Source organism: Acartia tonsa, chromosome 7 (assembly GCF_053477335.1).
Source record: "Acartia tonsa isolate MP-2025a chromosome 7, ASM5347733v1, whole genome shotgun sequence".
NCBI lineage: Eukaryota > Metazoa > Arthropoda > Copepoda > Calanoida > Acartiidae > Acartia > Acartia tonsa.
In genome coordinates this window covers 10,662,411-10,677,464 of record NC_137266.1, presented here as the reverse complement: position 1 = coordinate 10,677,464, position 15,054 = coordinate 10,662,411, and the positions used below count along the sequence as shown (strand labels likewise).

Sequence of the window (15,054 nt, the reverse complement as noted above, 5' to 3'; positions counted from 1 at the left end):
AGTTCAAGTCAAACAAGGACATCTAGCAGTCCAAACAGACCAGGTAGGATATTCCTAAACATACAAAGAGTATATAACCAGAAGTTCAAGGCAAACTTGAATATCTAGCAGTACCAACAGACCAGGTAGGATATTCCTTAACATACAAAGAGTATAGAACAAGGAGTTTAAGTCAAACTGGTACATCTGACAGTCCTAATAGAACAGGTAGAATATTCCTTAACATACAAAGAGTTTCGAACAAGGAGCTATAGAAACAAAGGAAAATTCCTTAACATGCAAAGAGTATAGAGAAATAAGTTCAAATATAATTAGCACATCTACAGACCTAATAGACAAGGTAGGATATTCCTTAACATACAAAGAGTATTGGACAAGGAGTTCAAGTCAAACTGGTACATCTGACAGTCCTAATAGACAAGGTAACATACAAAGAGTATAAATCAAGGAGTTCCAGCAAAACTAGCAAATCAAGTAGTCCATATAGATAAGGTAGAAAATTCTTAACATCCAAAGGGTATAAAACAAGGAGTTATAGTCAAACAAAGAAAACAAATTTTTAAGATATATCATGATACATGATACAAAAGTAATAATACAAAACATTTATAATAAGTGTTTTAATCATGTTCTTTATCAGGTGTTACTCAAACTAGAACATCAACCAGTCCAACTTCTCAATTCTTTAGATCCAGAACCAACAGTAATTCAGGAATGGCACATTTTTGAAATATGATGCATGAAATAGAATTCAAATAAGCTCAATTAAACAAGCAATGTTCCTAAATGATCATATGTTTTTATTGATTTTGGTCCTATTTCAAAGTGATCTATTTATTGCTGTGCTAAAGTATTTTACAGTCATGCAATCTTAGATTTACTAAATTACGCAATTCTTGAATTGCTTTTCCAAGTTCATAAATCATTTTGTAATAATAAATTTTTAAAAATCTAAAAATAGACTAAAAATCAGGTAACCAAGGATCACCAGGTGACAGCCGGGCATCCAGATCCAGGACATCAAGCCAGTCAAGGCCTGCAGATAGCCAGATACCAATAACAAGGACATCTAGCCAATCCAAAGCTTCTGCCTCGCCAGAAAGTGGGAAAGAACAGCCAAGCTTAAGGCCAAGAAGTTCTAGCTTTACAAGAAATTCTAATTCATCTTTGAACAATATACAGGAATCATACTTTTAAGTAATGTTGTTTTTGTCTAAAAAATGTTTGATAAAACATTATTTAATATTGAACTTCCAATACAAAACAATATAATTAGAATTTAACATTTTTCTTTCATTATTGCCAAAATCATAAATTTTATGTACCACTTAAACCTGTCCCCCCACCTTTCTTATATTTAACTTTTAAAATCATCTTCAAGACCTTGTTAAAGGAGGTCTCTTTTAGCCTTTCACTTTTCCTAAATAACACTTAAAATATTTTAAAGGATTATTTAAGGTACATTTTTAGAAATTTTTTTCTAACTTTAAAGTATTGATAAATTCTTCTTAACTAGATAAATCAAAGTCCAAGTTCAAGAAAGCAAGAAAGGCCAAGCAGAAGCCAAAGCAAAACAAGGAATAGCTCTGCTCACTCAAGGTATTATCATTAACTTATTATGTAACTTATAAAGGGATGAGAACATATATAAAACTCTTCCCTCACCCCAAAAAATGCAGCTTTACATAAATGTAGGGGTAGATTTTTATTGGCCAATGTTCATTCCATTATCCCTTGAAACAATTCAATTTAAATTAGAAATCCTTGAAGATTAACAAACACAGAAATTATTTGTGAATGAGGATATTAAAATAATTATTATTTTTAGTTTGAGTTCTGGAGACAGAGAAATAATCCGGATCCAATCTAGTCAAACACCTCCCCAGGTACATTGAATTCAATTTCGAAACCTTCATTTTAAACTTCAGTAGCCTCAAGAAAATTTAATTGAAATAAAAAGTAGAATTAATCAAAGTATTTGAGGTAAAAAAAAACAGGCAGATAAGAAAGTATTATTCATGAATCCCAATAAATTTATTTATTTTGATGTATAGGACAACTAGAAATGGGAAAAGAAAGGAGAAGATTAAAGAAAGAGAAGAACGCATACAATAATATTAATATTTTTAGATTTCATAAAAGCATATAGTTTTTAAATACCACCCAATTTATAAAAAAGTTTTCTTTTTTTTTATTTCTGTAGGGCATTTTAAACACAACATTTAACTAATTTCATTCTATTTAGAGTCCCCCGACTACATATATACCATCTACTGGACAGAGAGCTGAGTGTATACCAGTGAGAATTATTCCTATTAAACTAGATACTGGTGAAATAATAGGTAATTATGATATAGCTAGTTATATACCTACTACTACTACTGGATAGAAAGCTGAGTGTATACCTGTTAGAATTATTCCTATTAAACTAGATACTGGTGAAATAATAGGTAATCATGATATAGCTAGTTATATACCTATCATTGAATAGAAATCTAAATGCCCTCCTATCAGCATTCATATCCTAATATGTAAGTAAATCAATTTAAGCAAATTTACCACATATGTGCATACTTTTTTCAAATCTTAAAATGAAAACTGTTTCTGAATTAAATCAATATTTAGTGAAGCTCTTTAATGTGCCTACAATAAAAATGACGTCAATAATACAAATTACCAATGATAGGTCAATACACAGAATTAGTTACCAATGACAGGCCAGTATACATTTTGATTGACCAAAAAATGTATGACGTTATTTTTTATAGGCACTATAAAAAGCTTCAAATTTACTCTCATTATATTTTAGAAAATAGCAAATTGAACCAAACTTGTGATGCCCAGAGCCCCACAATGTCAACAGACAACCAGCAGGAGCAAATAAACCTTGGAGCAAGGAATAAATAACTACAGATTATCATCAAATAAGACATTGAAGAAGCTGTTTATAGTGCTTATGCAAAAAAAAAATGACGTCATACAAGACAAAACCCCAATGATAGGCCAATAACAGAATAATTTACCAATGGCAGGCCAGTATAGATTTTAATTGTATGACGTCATTTTTATAAACACTAAAAAAGCTTCAACATTGAATATTCTCTAAAAATTAAAAGAAAGATGACTTCATCAATAAGTAGCGAAGCACAAAAAACCATGGAATTCTAAGAGGAATTCTTTTCTATCTATTCTAGGCTATTTATTTTTAACTTAAGTTTCAAGTTCTGTTTCTCTTATAAAATATCTCTTAGGAGGGTGGTGGTACCTTCCCCTTAAAGTAGCTGTAAACCTTCCCAGGACCTATGAGAAGCTACACTGTAAAGGAGAACCATATCGGTTCAGCGGTTAGCGAGATCCTTTGATACAGCCAGACAGATATCCTTTTATTTTATTATAAGGATTGCTAGCTACCTGACATTTTATCTATAGTTATCTATGTACCCAGGCCAAAAACCAGTTCTAGTCACAGCAGAGCCTCCAGCAAAGAGAAAATATTACGAAGCACAAGTTCTACCAGCACTACTGCCAAGACTGACACAGTCACTAAAGTATTCACTGACAATAAAACAAATGTTTCTGCTAGTAATGATTCTGCGCCCAAAATGAGTTCTGGTGCAAATATTTCTGCTGGTGAAAAACAGAAAGGAAATTATAATGGTTTGATAACAATCTTTATTAAATAAGTTTTATGTATGTCACGAAAGATCGCATAAACGGCAGGACCAATGGTAATACAATTTTTAGGGAAGTTTATTAATTGTCAATGAAAGCCACCAGTCCTCTATAATGCAAAATAGAACGATGTCTGTCCGTCTGATGCTTAAGATCTCGGTAACCGCTGAACGGATTTGGCTCTACTCTTGAGGGAATAAAGCTACAGGCCCTGAGGTGCTTTTAAACTATTTTCTTAGGGGGTAGGGAAAAATTTCCTCCTTCAAAATATTCTTTTTACTAACTACAAAAGTTGTGTATCTTGCGTTTGAATTCGTTTGTTATGCCAAGCGAAGCCGCTAGTATTATGTTAAGTAGCAAAATTTTCTTTTATCCGTTAAGATCTCGCAAACTATTAAACCAATTGATTTTTTATGTGAAAGATTATATAGCTCCACGAATGGTTTTGGGCTAATTTTCTTTCACCATTCGATTACAAAGGCCTTAGATCATGATGCTTTATGATGAGACGCTTAAAGTTTTAATGAATAGCAAAATCCTTTCTACATTTAGAGTCAAATTTGTTTTCCTTTGCTTTCAGATATGCTGTCATCCTTGTTTTGAAGAAACCATATTCTAAAAACAATTATAATTTGCAGAAGGCAGTGTAGAAAGTAAGAAACTAGAATCTCGTTGTATACCCATCAGATTAGAATCTGGAGAAATCATTAAACCTTCTTTTCAAAAACTAGAGGTAAGCAACATTAGGCACGATTTTTTTTTATATTTGTAAGGGGTGTAAAAGGATCTGACAATGCAATTAACATGTTTTAAAGGTAATTTGAATATCCCTAATGATGATAAGCATAATAACCACTTCTGTAGATTGTATTTATTGGTTGAAATGGTTGTACACATTAGTTTGTAACCAACCACTCAAAATTCAATAAAAAAAATATTTTAAGACGAGTTATAAAACTTTGGGTACCAGTGTAATTTGCAGTCTAATGTCCATTTTCTCCCTGGAGATTTATAGACTTATCTTTGGTCATTAGCGTAGAACAGTAGATAAAGAATACATACTCGGGTGACAACAATACCAACCCAATACCGAGTCATTACATGCACATGAAATGTAGAAAATACATTATAAATAAATACTTTAAAGATGGGTAGGGGAGAGGTCGACCTTAATTTTTAGATCTAATTTTTAAAGATAATCTTATAAACAAATATATTATTTATAACTTTGACAAAATCAGTATACACATCGACATTTAATTGTAGTCATTTTGAAACGCTTATCTTTTTATTAGTTTTCATCACACATTGAAAGCAAATATTACAAATAAAATTCTAATATGACATATTTCGGGGTTTTTCAGCCAAAAGTTTTTAAATTTTTAATCATTTTTATAGCACTAAATTTAAAAACTTTTGGCCGAAAAATCCCCTAATTGCGTCATATTAGAATGGACTATTCTAATATGACGTCATTTTTTATAGGCACTATAAAAAATCTTCAATACAATAGAAAAAAACAGTCAAAATTTTCAACTTACTAGCGGCTGCGCCCCTGACATCTAAGATAGGGTAGCAAAATAGCTTAGAACTTTCCTGAGACTGTTCTTTAAAATAGCAAAATAATCATTCCTGGGGCCTATGTGAAGATTTCTTTGAAAAGATAAATCAGTGATTAGCTAGATCTCAACAGAAAATCAAGAAACCGTACTGTCCTATTATAAAAAGTAGGTAGTTTTTTATATGTCCTGGGATGGTTTCATGATATTTTAATTTTATAAATAAACTAATATGATATCCCATTGAATTTAGAGTCCCTATATGCTAGGAGCGCAGCCGCTGGTATTACATAATATGATGATGTTCCAAAATACATGAAAAGAAAACATAGAATCAAATGCTTTTCTTAGATCCAAAACTACAAATAGCTGAGGTTAGAGATTTATTCCCTTTAAACAAAAAAAAGCCACTAGTTGCTACAATCATCAATTTTGTTCTTGCAGAGTAAAAAGAGGGTCAAAGATGTATTTAAAGATTTAATACAGTTGTTTGGGAAAGAACCAGTAAAGTGTAATGCAGAAAAATGTAAATATCCTATTTTCAAATTTAGAAAGTTTAAGTTTAAAATTAAAATAGCCAATTAATATTAATTATATCTGTGTGTCTGTTTTATGGTCTGTGTTGGAATGTAAAGAAAGAGATGAACTTTGTAAACAAATGAAGTCATAGTCATCTACGTAAGCGAATTTTTATCAGACGGTTGGTATATACAGACACAAGGACATATGAAAAGAGCCTAATTATATAATAGCAACACATTGCCACGCAATTTTTTTTATCATAATTTCCCATGTTTTAACATTTTTTTCAGAATAATTATCCCTGTATTTTGTTTTCTTTGAGAGTATAGTGATACATTTTTCATTTATCTTTTTCTATAAGAATCCATTAGCCTTTTACTTCTCAACAATGTTAGCCACGGTCAGGGATATAAGGGATAAGATAATGGCCAATGAATTGATGTAAATGTTTTATAATAATACTCTAAATTTCCTATTTTGTAGATTAGAGTTAGTGGTTAAAACGTTTGGGCACTTATCTTAATTAACCAACTAATAAAATCCCCAAAGTTGTTAAACCAACGAATGAGAAAACGTTATTATAAAACTTTGGGGACGGTGCAATAAACAGTCCAATATTCCCTTTCTCCCTGGTCTTGGTCAAGTATTATGGAAAATAAATTGTGTAAGGGAAAGAGACGAAGAAGTTGATATTTATCGTATTAGATTCAAATATTAGGTATACATATACTAACGTAGTTGAATGTGTGTCTGTATTGTGTCAAATAAGATCTCAAAAACGCCCTTAGATTATCTATTCCCAAAAGAATAGATACAAGACAAAAATTATTTTGAATACATAAAAAAAAGAGGGGGCTCTGCCTTGTGGAGCCCTATTATTACTGAGTAATATCTCATCGGGACTCTTTAAACCATTTTTTAACCTAACCTTACACTTTTCTTTAAAATTACATATTTGGTATAAATGCGATTAATAAAATTTATAAGGAGATATGGATTCAACTATTCCAAAACTTTTGTAAGCAAGGATTTGCCCATGGATAAAAAGGATAAGACAATAGCCAATAAATTGATGTACGTCCCAAAAGATGATACACAAAATTACCCCTTCTGTAGATTAATGGTTGAAACGTTTGGAATCTAAACTTAATGAACCAATCAATCAAAATTCAATAATAGTCCCCAAAGTTGTTAAACCAACGAATGAGAAAACGTTATTGTAAAACTTAGGAACTAGTGTAATAAAGAGCACAATTTTCCCTCCCTCCCTGGTCTTGGTCAAGTATTATAAAAACAAATTGTGTATTAGATTCAAATGTTTAACTATATCACACATATTAGGTATACTAAAGTAGTTGAATGTGTGTCTGTATTGTGTCAAATAAAATCTCAAAAAGGCCAAGCATCAAAACTATGTTTTTTCTTTAAAATTTCATTTGTGGTCTAAATGCGATAAATAAAATTTATGAGGAGATATGGATTCAAGTTCTTCAAAATTTTTGTAAGCAAGGATTTGCCCATGGATAAAAGGGATAAGACAATAGCCAATAAATTGATGTACGTCCCAAAAGATGATACACAAAATTACCCCTTCTGTAGATTAATGGTTGAAACGTTTGGAATCTGAACTTAATGAACTAACCAATCTAAATTCACTAAAAGTTATTAAAATTGTTAACAAAACGTTATTAGAAAACCTTGGGGACTAGTGTAATACACAGCCCAATGTTCCTTACCAGGAAATGCCGCCTTTTCATGTTTTCTTTCTTGTTAGTAGCGAAGCTACTCTATAATTCACTTTGTCCGTCCGTCCGTCAGTCCGTCCGTCAGTCCGTCAGTCCGTCCGTCAGTCCGTAACGCTATGGGGGAAATGGGATTTACTCAGCTTCTATAAAAGATAGAATGCTGAAATTTTTTTACAACATTCCCATCAATAAGGAGCACAATTAAGTATAAAACATCGATGGCAGTAGAACCGCTTTTTAGCAGGTTTTAGGCTATTTTTGTATTTTTCACATTTTTCTCAATATCTTCTGTGTTTATGGTGCGATTTTCAAAATTTTTTCAGTTAAAGATATCTAAATTAAATTTTCAGTCCTTTAAAGAAAACAACTATGACGGTCGGACTGCCTGTAAGCAGGTTTTAGGCTATTTTTGTATTTTTCACATTTTTCTCCATATCTTTGGTGTTTATGGTCTGATTTCCAAAATTTTTTTAGTTATAGATATCAAAATTAAATTTCCTGTTGTTTAAAGAAAACAACCATGACGGTCAGGCTTCCTTTTTGCAGGTTTTTGGCTATTTTTAAATTTTTCCATATCTTTGATGTATATAGTCCACTTTTCCAATTTTTTTTAAGTTAAGGATTTAAAAATTAAATTTCCTGTCGTTTTAAGAAAACAAGCATGGTGGTCAGACTGCTTTTTAGCAGGTTTTTGCAATTTTTTTATGTTTTATATATTTCCTCATATCTTTGGTGTTTTTGGTCCAATTTTAAAACTTTTTATGGATGTCAGTATCAAAATAATTTTTCCCATTGTTATGAGCATCTTTTATGTTATTTACTTTGATTGTCATCATTATACAAAATAAAACAGGGTTTTGTGTTTATTTTCTCCAATAAATCAATTAATAAATACACTTTAATTATACTTGTACGTATTACCATCCATGATTTTATTTTTTGTGCTTCGCTACTTATGGATGTTGTCATCCTTGTTATTTTATATATCTCCCTAAAGATATATTTTGTTATCGTGCACTGCAGTTTTTCTCATTAATTTTGCTGACTCAAATTTGGACGGAGTTTTATATCATCGAAACTTTGCAGATAAAAACAATTCACACTTTTCCTCAACAGTTTAGCGGATTTAAAACCAACACGCAACAAGCGGTCAATAGATCCTATAAATAGATATATTTGCTAAATCAAAACTGGTTTTACCTAAATTGTATCTGTTCCTTCTTCAGGATTATAGAATTTCAAAGATTTTAACCAAAAATGTGCGATGAGTTGACTTTAAAATAGCATTTAATCTTAATTTTCATGGCTTGTTAATATAAGTTTGTCATATTTGTTGAGGTTTTAAAACAATATTTCTATAGACAATTCAACACTGCATATTTAGGATTTATAACAATGGTTGTTTTATGCATTATAATAAATATAAAAAGTCATATCAAAAGTACTTTTTATATATTAATTCTAATTGTTTAGATACTTTGCCGTTTATTACACAAAAGTAAATATTTCTGTTCTAAACCATTTTGAATTTTATATGGATAAAATAATTGATATAATGAACAAGGATGGCAACATCCATAAAAGCGAAGCAATGAAACGGTAGGACAAACGGACATTAACATTTGTAAAGTGTCAGAACTCAATAATCAGAATATAAAAGTACAAGAGTCGAAGCAAAATTGTAAGTAAATTTGTTAAAAAACTGTTTGATACAGGATAATGTTTATGGACATACTTACATTTTTAGGACTTGATTATAGAGTTGCTTCACTTATAATATTGTACTTTGTTGTCCCAGGAATCTATATACATAAAATCAGATCAAACGGATAATTAGATCATATAAAAATTTGTTGGTAAAAAAGTTGTTAAGTTATCAACATGTTTTAAATGAACGTACGGACATTCTGGTAATGATTATAGAGTTGCTACGCTTTCTAAATCGTACTAAACTACTACAAGAATGACCATGCAAAGTTTGAAATCGATAGGACAATTCTAACATGCCTAAATTAACGAAAAAAAACTATCTATCTAGAAAAGCTTCGCATTTAATAATTATAGAAAAGGTTGGCTTTTAAAAAGTAAGTAAGTTTATATACACTTAAATTTTAAACTTTTAAAATTTTATATAAATTGAATTAAATTTGGCAAAAATGTTATAATGATCATCTGATATGTACTGATATGTCTGTAGCTTAAGATTTCGATAGCTGATTAAATTCTACACTTCATTAAAGCTTTAATTAATTTTAGATTTAAGTCTTTGAATGATTTTATGCCTTACCCCTAAGAAAAAAAGACCAATTAGATGCTAGGGGCACAATCGCTATTTTTATATTGAGCTAGTATATCTTAATTAAACACCAAATTATTGTCTTGTGTATTTAACATTATTTAGCAATTTAAAAACAATTATTATTTAATTTTGTATCTTATTTAAGACATGGCAAAACCTTTTTCAAAATGTGATCATAATCTAAATAGGTGAAAGATTTTGGTCCTTGTTGATCTATAATGATATCTTTTTTACGTTAACAAACTAATAAAGGTTAGCCTTTAGGTTTTCTATATTTATTGTTCGTCTGTTTGTCCATAAAGGATAGATCTTATCGTTAATTTAGGCATTTTATAATTGTCCTATTGATTTTATACTTGGCATGGTTGGTTATTTCTGTAGTAGTAAGGTACGATTTAGAAAGCATAGCAATTCTACAATCGTTGTCTATTTACAAAAAGTTGATTTGAAACATTTTTTATATTCCTACTACAAAAAGGTAGAATGTTATAAACAAAGCATATCAAAAATGTAGGAATGTCCTTAAACAGTATCCTATATTTTGCAACAAATTTACTTACATTTTTTTAGACTTATACATATATATTTGCTTATTCAGTTATGACACTCTACAATTGTTAATGTTTTTTAGTCCTACCCTTTCATAGATTCACTTTTATGGAAATTGTCATCCTTGTTGTTTAATGTATAACGAACTATTAAGTTGTTAACTAATTTGACTAGGTATACTTATTAATAACAGTCCTTTGATATAATCAATTAAAGGCCTAATGTCTTCAACAATATATTGTTTATGTGGTTGATAACTTAATACTATCGTGTCTTTTTTACATACAAAATTCGAGTGTCTATGCTAATTGTTTCTATATAAACAAGGATGACAACATCTATAAAAGCGAAGCTATGAAACCGATGACAAACTGACATTATCATTGTGCAGTTTAAGAAGTGAATAATCAGAATATAAAGTTATAAAAGTCGGAACAAATGTGTAAGTAAATTTGTTTAATTGTTTGTAATTAAAAAAAAACTGTTTAAATACAGGATAATGTTTAAGGACATAATTACATTTTAGGACTTGATTATAAAGATGCTTTGCTTTAAATATTGAACTTTGTTGTCCTGGGAATCAGTATTCCAAAAATCAGATCAATTAGATAATTTTTACACATAAAAATTTGTTGTTAAAAAAAGTTAAAATCAACATATTAAAAATGGGCGTATGGACATTCTGGTAATGATTATAGAATTGATACGCTTCCTATACAGTAATTAATTAGTACAGGAATAACCTTGCAAAGTTTGAAATCGATAGGAAAATTCTAACATGTCCAAGTTAATGAAAAAGGTAATTGTTCCACCTAAAAAGCTAACTGTTACTGACGGACGGACAGACTAACCGACCCCAATTGTAGAAAAGCTTCAATTTAAAAAAAAAAGTATATGTTGTAAATCAATTGTGCCTGTATTTTTAGTTAAATGATATGTTGATTTTTTATTACTGTTTTTACTTTCTAAGTTTAAAATTTCAAGGTAATTTGAAGAAAAACAAGCATTAATTAAAGTCAGAAGGTACCCCCGTCGACAATTTTATAAGTTATAGTTAATCTACAAAAAAAGGTTTTTAAAAGAACTACTGCTTTCATGTGTTAAGGGTAATATACAGCATCTATATTTTACATCAAAGGCCATTTTAAAGTCAAATCATCACACATTTTTTGTTAAAATCTTTGAAATTCTATAATCGCGAAGAAGGAACAGATACAATTTAGGTAAAAGCAGTTTTGATTCAGCAAATGTGTCTATTTATAGGATCCATTGGCCGCTTGTTGCGTGTCGGTTTAAAATCCGCTAAACTGTTGAGGAAAAGCGTGAATTGTAAAATTAAAAATACTACACATAAGGATAGAAAATTTTTTTCATACTTTTATTAATGCTAGCGGTTACGCCCCTAGAGGCCTCTAGTGACACTTTAAATGTTCGATTTTTTGGTTCAAGTCTCTACGATACCTAACTATGTTGCGTTGAAATATCTCTGCGATTTTTTTGTGATTTCTCTTTTTTGGGGGAGGGTGGTGGTACCCTCCCCCAAAATAGTTAAAAATCTTCCCAGGACCTATGAGAAGCTAGTGTAAAGGAGAATCATATCGGTTTAGCGGTTAGAGAGATCCTTCGGTACAAACATACAAACACACATACAGACATCCTGTTACTTTAGTATAAGGATTTAAATATTTGTTAAGTAAGCAACAAAATAGGTGAAGTTTTGTCTACACAAAAAGTAGAAATAAATTGATTCAAATATGATTTGTTGTTGATTTATCTATACATGAAGATACAGTTTACTTACAGTTTTTAGATAAAATAATAAAAATAAATGAAAAATCTATTTGTTTTTTCAGGAATTGAAACCTCCAGAATGGTCAGTCTTTAGAAATCAGGTAACTTATTGAATAAATGTATAAGTATAGATGTATATTGTATAACCCAAATTGTAGCGAATTGACTGTGTTAACATTTCCAATACTATTGGCTGATATTCAAAGACCTAATTGAAAGTCGGCACAGGGTCCCCACCCCGTGAACATACAGTTACCTTCATTATTTTATGAAGGTTGATAAGCAGGGAACATCTTGTAAATTATTTAAGGCCCATTGTTTGTCCCTCCCTAAGTAATAATAGAATATTTACATTTGATAAAAAGAAAATATTTTTGCTTTCTAACCTGCAGTGCCTTAACTCTTCGGGGCTACCCGGTACCTAATTTGATATTACCTAACCTCTATACAATCCAAAAACAATACAACCTGTATGCTCCAGACTAAATTTTTTATTAAATCATAGTTTATTGTATTGTACTTTATTTTTTTGCATTTTTTTTTAATTTTGACACTTTCCTTGTAATATATTTTATGAATGTTTTATACATTGTTTAACAAATGAACCTAAAATATGCAGAGAATGTTAAAATAAAGGCGTAAAGCATGGAAATATATTATGTCAGCAGTCAAGGCAGGGATCTAAAGGGATAAGACAATGGCCGGTAAATTGATGTACATTCCCAATAATGAAACAAAAAATATCCCTTCTTTGGATTACAATTAGTGGGTGAAACGTTTACACACTCAACTTCATGAACCAACCAATCAAAATTCAAGAAAAGTTTCCAAAGTTGGTAAGCCAACGAATAAGAAAACGTTATTGCAAAACTTTGGGGACTAGTGTAATAAATAGCCCAATGTTTCCAACCTCCCTGGGTCAAGGACAAATTTCATAATTTATTTCATAATATACAAGGGCAATGTTAAGTATTAGATATTGTACATTTTCTTCTTAAAAGCGAAGCTTTTCTATGATTAGGGTCGGTCCGTCTGTACGTCCGTCCGTACGTCTGAGATGGATAGCTTTTTTCGTTAATTTAGGCATGTTAGAATTGTCCTATCGATTTCAAACTTTTCATGGTGATTCCTGTAGTAGTTAGGTACGATCTAGAAAACTCTATAATCATTACAAGAATGTCCGTACGTCCATTTTAACATGTTGATTTTTCTACTTTTTTAATAATAAATTTTTATGTGATCTAATTATCCGATTGATTTGATTTTTGGTATATTGATTCCTGGGACAACAAATGTCAATATTATAAACAAAGCAACTCTATAATCAAGTCCTAAAAATGTAAGTATGTCCATAAACATTATCCTGTATTAAGCAATTTTTCAACAAATTTACTTACAATTATGTTTCGACTATACATTTATATTCTGATTATTCAGTTCTGACACTATACAAGTGTTAATGTCCGTTTGTCCTACTGTTTCAGTGCTTTTCTTTTATGGGTGTTGTCATCCTTGTTTATTTTTTAGAAGCTTAGCTAAGATTGTAATTTTTTCAAAAATGCAAAACCTACTCCTTTACAAAAAGAATGCTAGATTATTACATGTTTTTATGTAAGCTTTTTAGGTGCACTTGAGGGAGGGGGTAAAGTCGAACCCCACTTTCGATTGTAGGTTTAAAAAGAAGGGTTTTTACCCTTATTTATGTAATCACTTATATTTAGTGAAATAGACAGAATTGTTTTTGTTAACAAGTTTATAAAAATGTGTATAAGTACTTTAACATGTTTTTCCTATGTTTTGACAATAAATCTTAAAAGTCAATCAAAACGTGGACAAGCTACATGGCCCAAACAATAATCAATTTACATTTTTGCTTCAGTGCAAGTTTTTTTTGCAAAGTTTAGGCTTTAGCAATAACAAGAACAATACTTTTACATAGTTTAAAAGAAAAGATACTACATAGATGTTTGTACAGTTTTTGTGACACAAACCCCTTTTATTTTGAAATAAATTGAAAAATAAGGAGGATATAGTTTTTTTGTTTGTTTGTGTTTTAGTTTTGGTCCGGTTAGGTGAGGTTAAATTGGATAGAGGGTAAACCTGCCCTGTGCTCGCTTAGTACTTTGAGAGAAAGCATCCACACTTTTTTGGAAAAAAGCTATGCGCTAGGCATACTGAAGTTAAAAATTTGCTTTCATTTAATTCTCAGGGAAGGAAGAGAAAGGTTTTATAATAACGTTTTCTTATTCATTGACTTAACAACTTTTGGGACTTTTATCGAATTTGGATTAACATTTAGATATTTGTAATCTACAGAAGGGGTAATTTGTGTATCATCATTAGGAATCTATATCAATTTATTACTCCTTGTCTCATCCCTTTATATCCTTGATTTTTTCTTTTTCCTCTTTTTCCATCTAATTTGGTTAAATTTTGTTCTGATTTAAATAGTATGGAAAAAATTATTTTTTAGGCGTCTACAGGAAATGAAAGAGTTGTGCCAATTAACCTAGAAGCTAAACAAAGCAACAGCAGGTAATATTGTTATTTTATCTGATTATTTATCTTAATTACAAAACTTCACTCAAACCAAAAGTATACTAAAAAATATTCTGTAGGAGTTGAACCAGATTAAATTATAAAAACGAAATGTTGTACATATTATTTTATCTTATCATATAAAGTAGTAAAGGTTTTTGTCTCAAGCTTAAGGGCTCAGTATCTTTTGAACCAAATGGGTTTTATAATTTAGATATTCTTTTCCTAGATCGTGTGATTGTTTAGGCTATTTCTATTTTAACATTCAAGACTTTGAATGGTTTTAAGCTAGTTTTCTAACATTTTTCTGTCGCTTCCTTTTATGCTAGGGGCGCAGCTTCTCGTTATCAATTAACCAAATAGGCAAATAGTTAAAATT

General features: G+C 30.3%; 2 protein-coding genes across 2 annotated transcripts in view; both read left to right on the top strand.

Moving 5' to 3' along the window:
• The window catches only part of LOC145324158 (uncharacterized), a 46,728-nt gene extending 43,821 nt beyond the window's left edge, over positions 1-2,907 (top strand). The window contains exons 22-27 of the mRNA XM_080166785.1: positions 641-703; positions 974-1,182; positions 1,517-1,599; positions 1,829-1,886; positions 2,246-2,342; positions 2,810-2,907. Of these exons, the coding sequence (XP_080022911.1) occupies positions 641-703; positions 974-1,182; positions 1,517-1,599; positions 1,829-1,886; positions 2,246-2,342; positions 2,810-2,907 (608 nt within the window). The remainder of the gene's footprint in view (positions 1-640; positions 704-973; positions 1,183-1,516; positions 1,600-1,828; positions 1,887-2,245; positions 2,343-2,809) is intronic.
• A 118-nt stretch (positions 2,908-3,025) lies between these two features.
• Positions 3,026-15,054, top strand: part of LOC145324157 (uncharacterized) — a 56,303-nt gene continuing 44,274 nt past the window's right edge. Inside the window, exons 1-5 of the mRNA XM_080166783.1 lie at positions 3,026-3,036; positions 3,446-3,630; positions 4,311-4,405; positions 12,200-12,238; positions 14,611-14,672. Of these exons, the coding sequence (XP_080022909.1) occupies positions 3,026-3,036; positions 3,446-3,630; positions 4,311-4,405; positions 12,200-12,238; positions 14,611-14,672 (392 nt within the window). The remainder of the gene's footprint in view (positions 3,037-3,445; positions 3,631-4,310; positions 4,406-12,199; positions 12,239-14,610; positions 14,673-15,054) is intronic.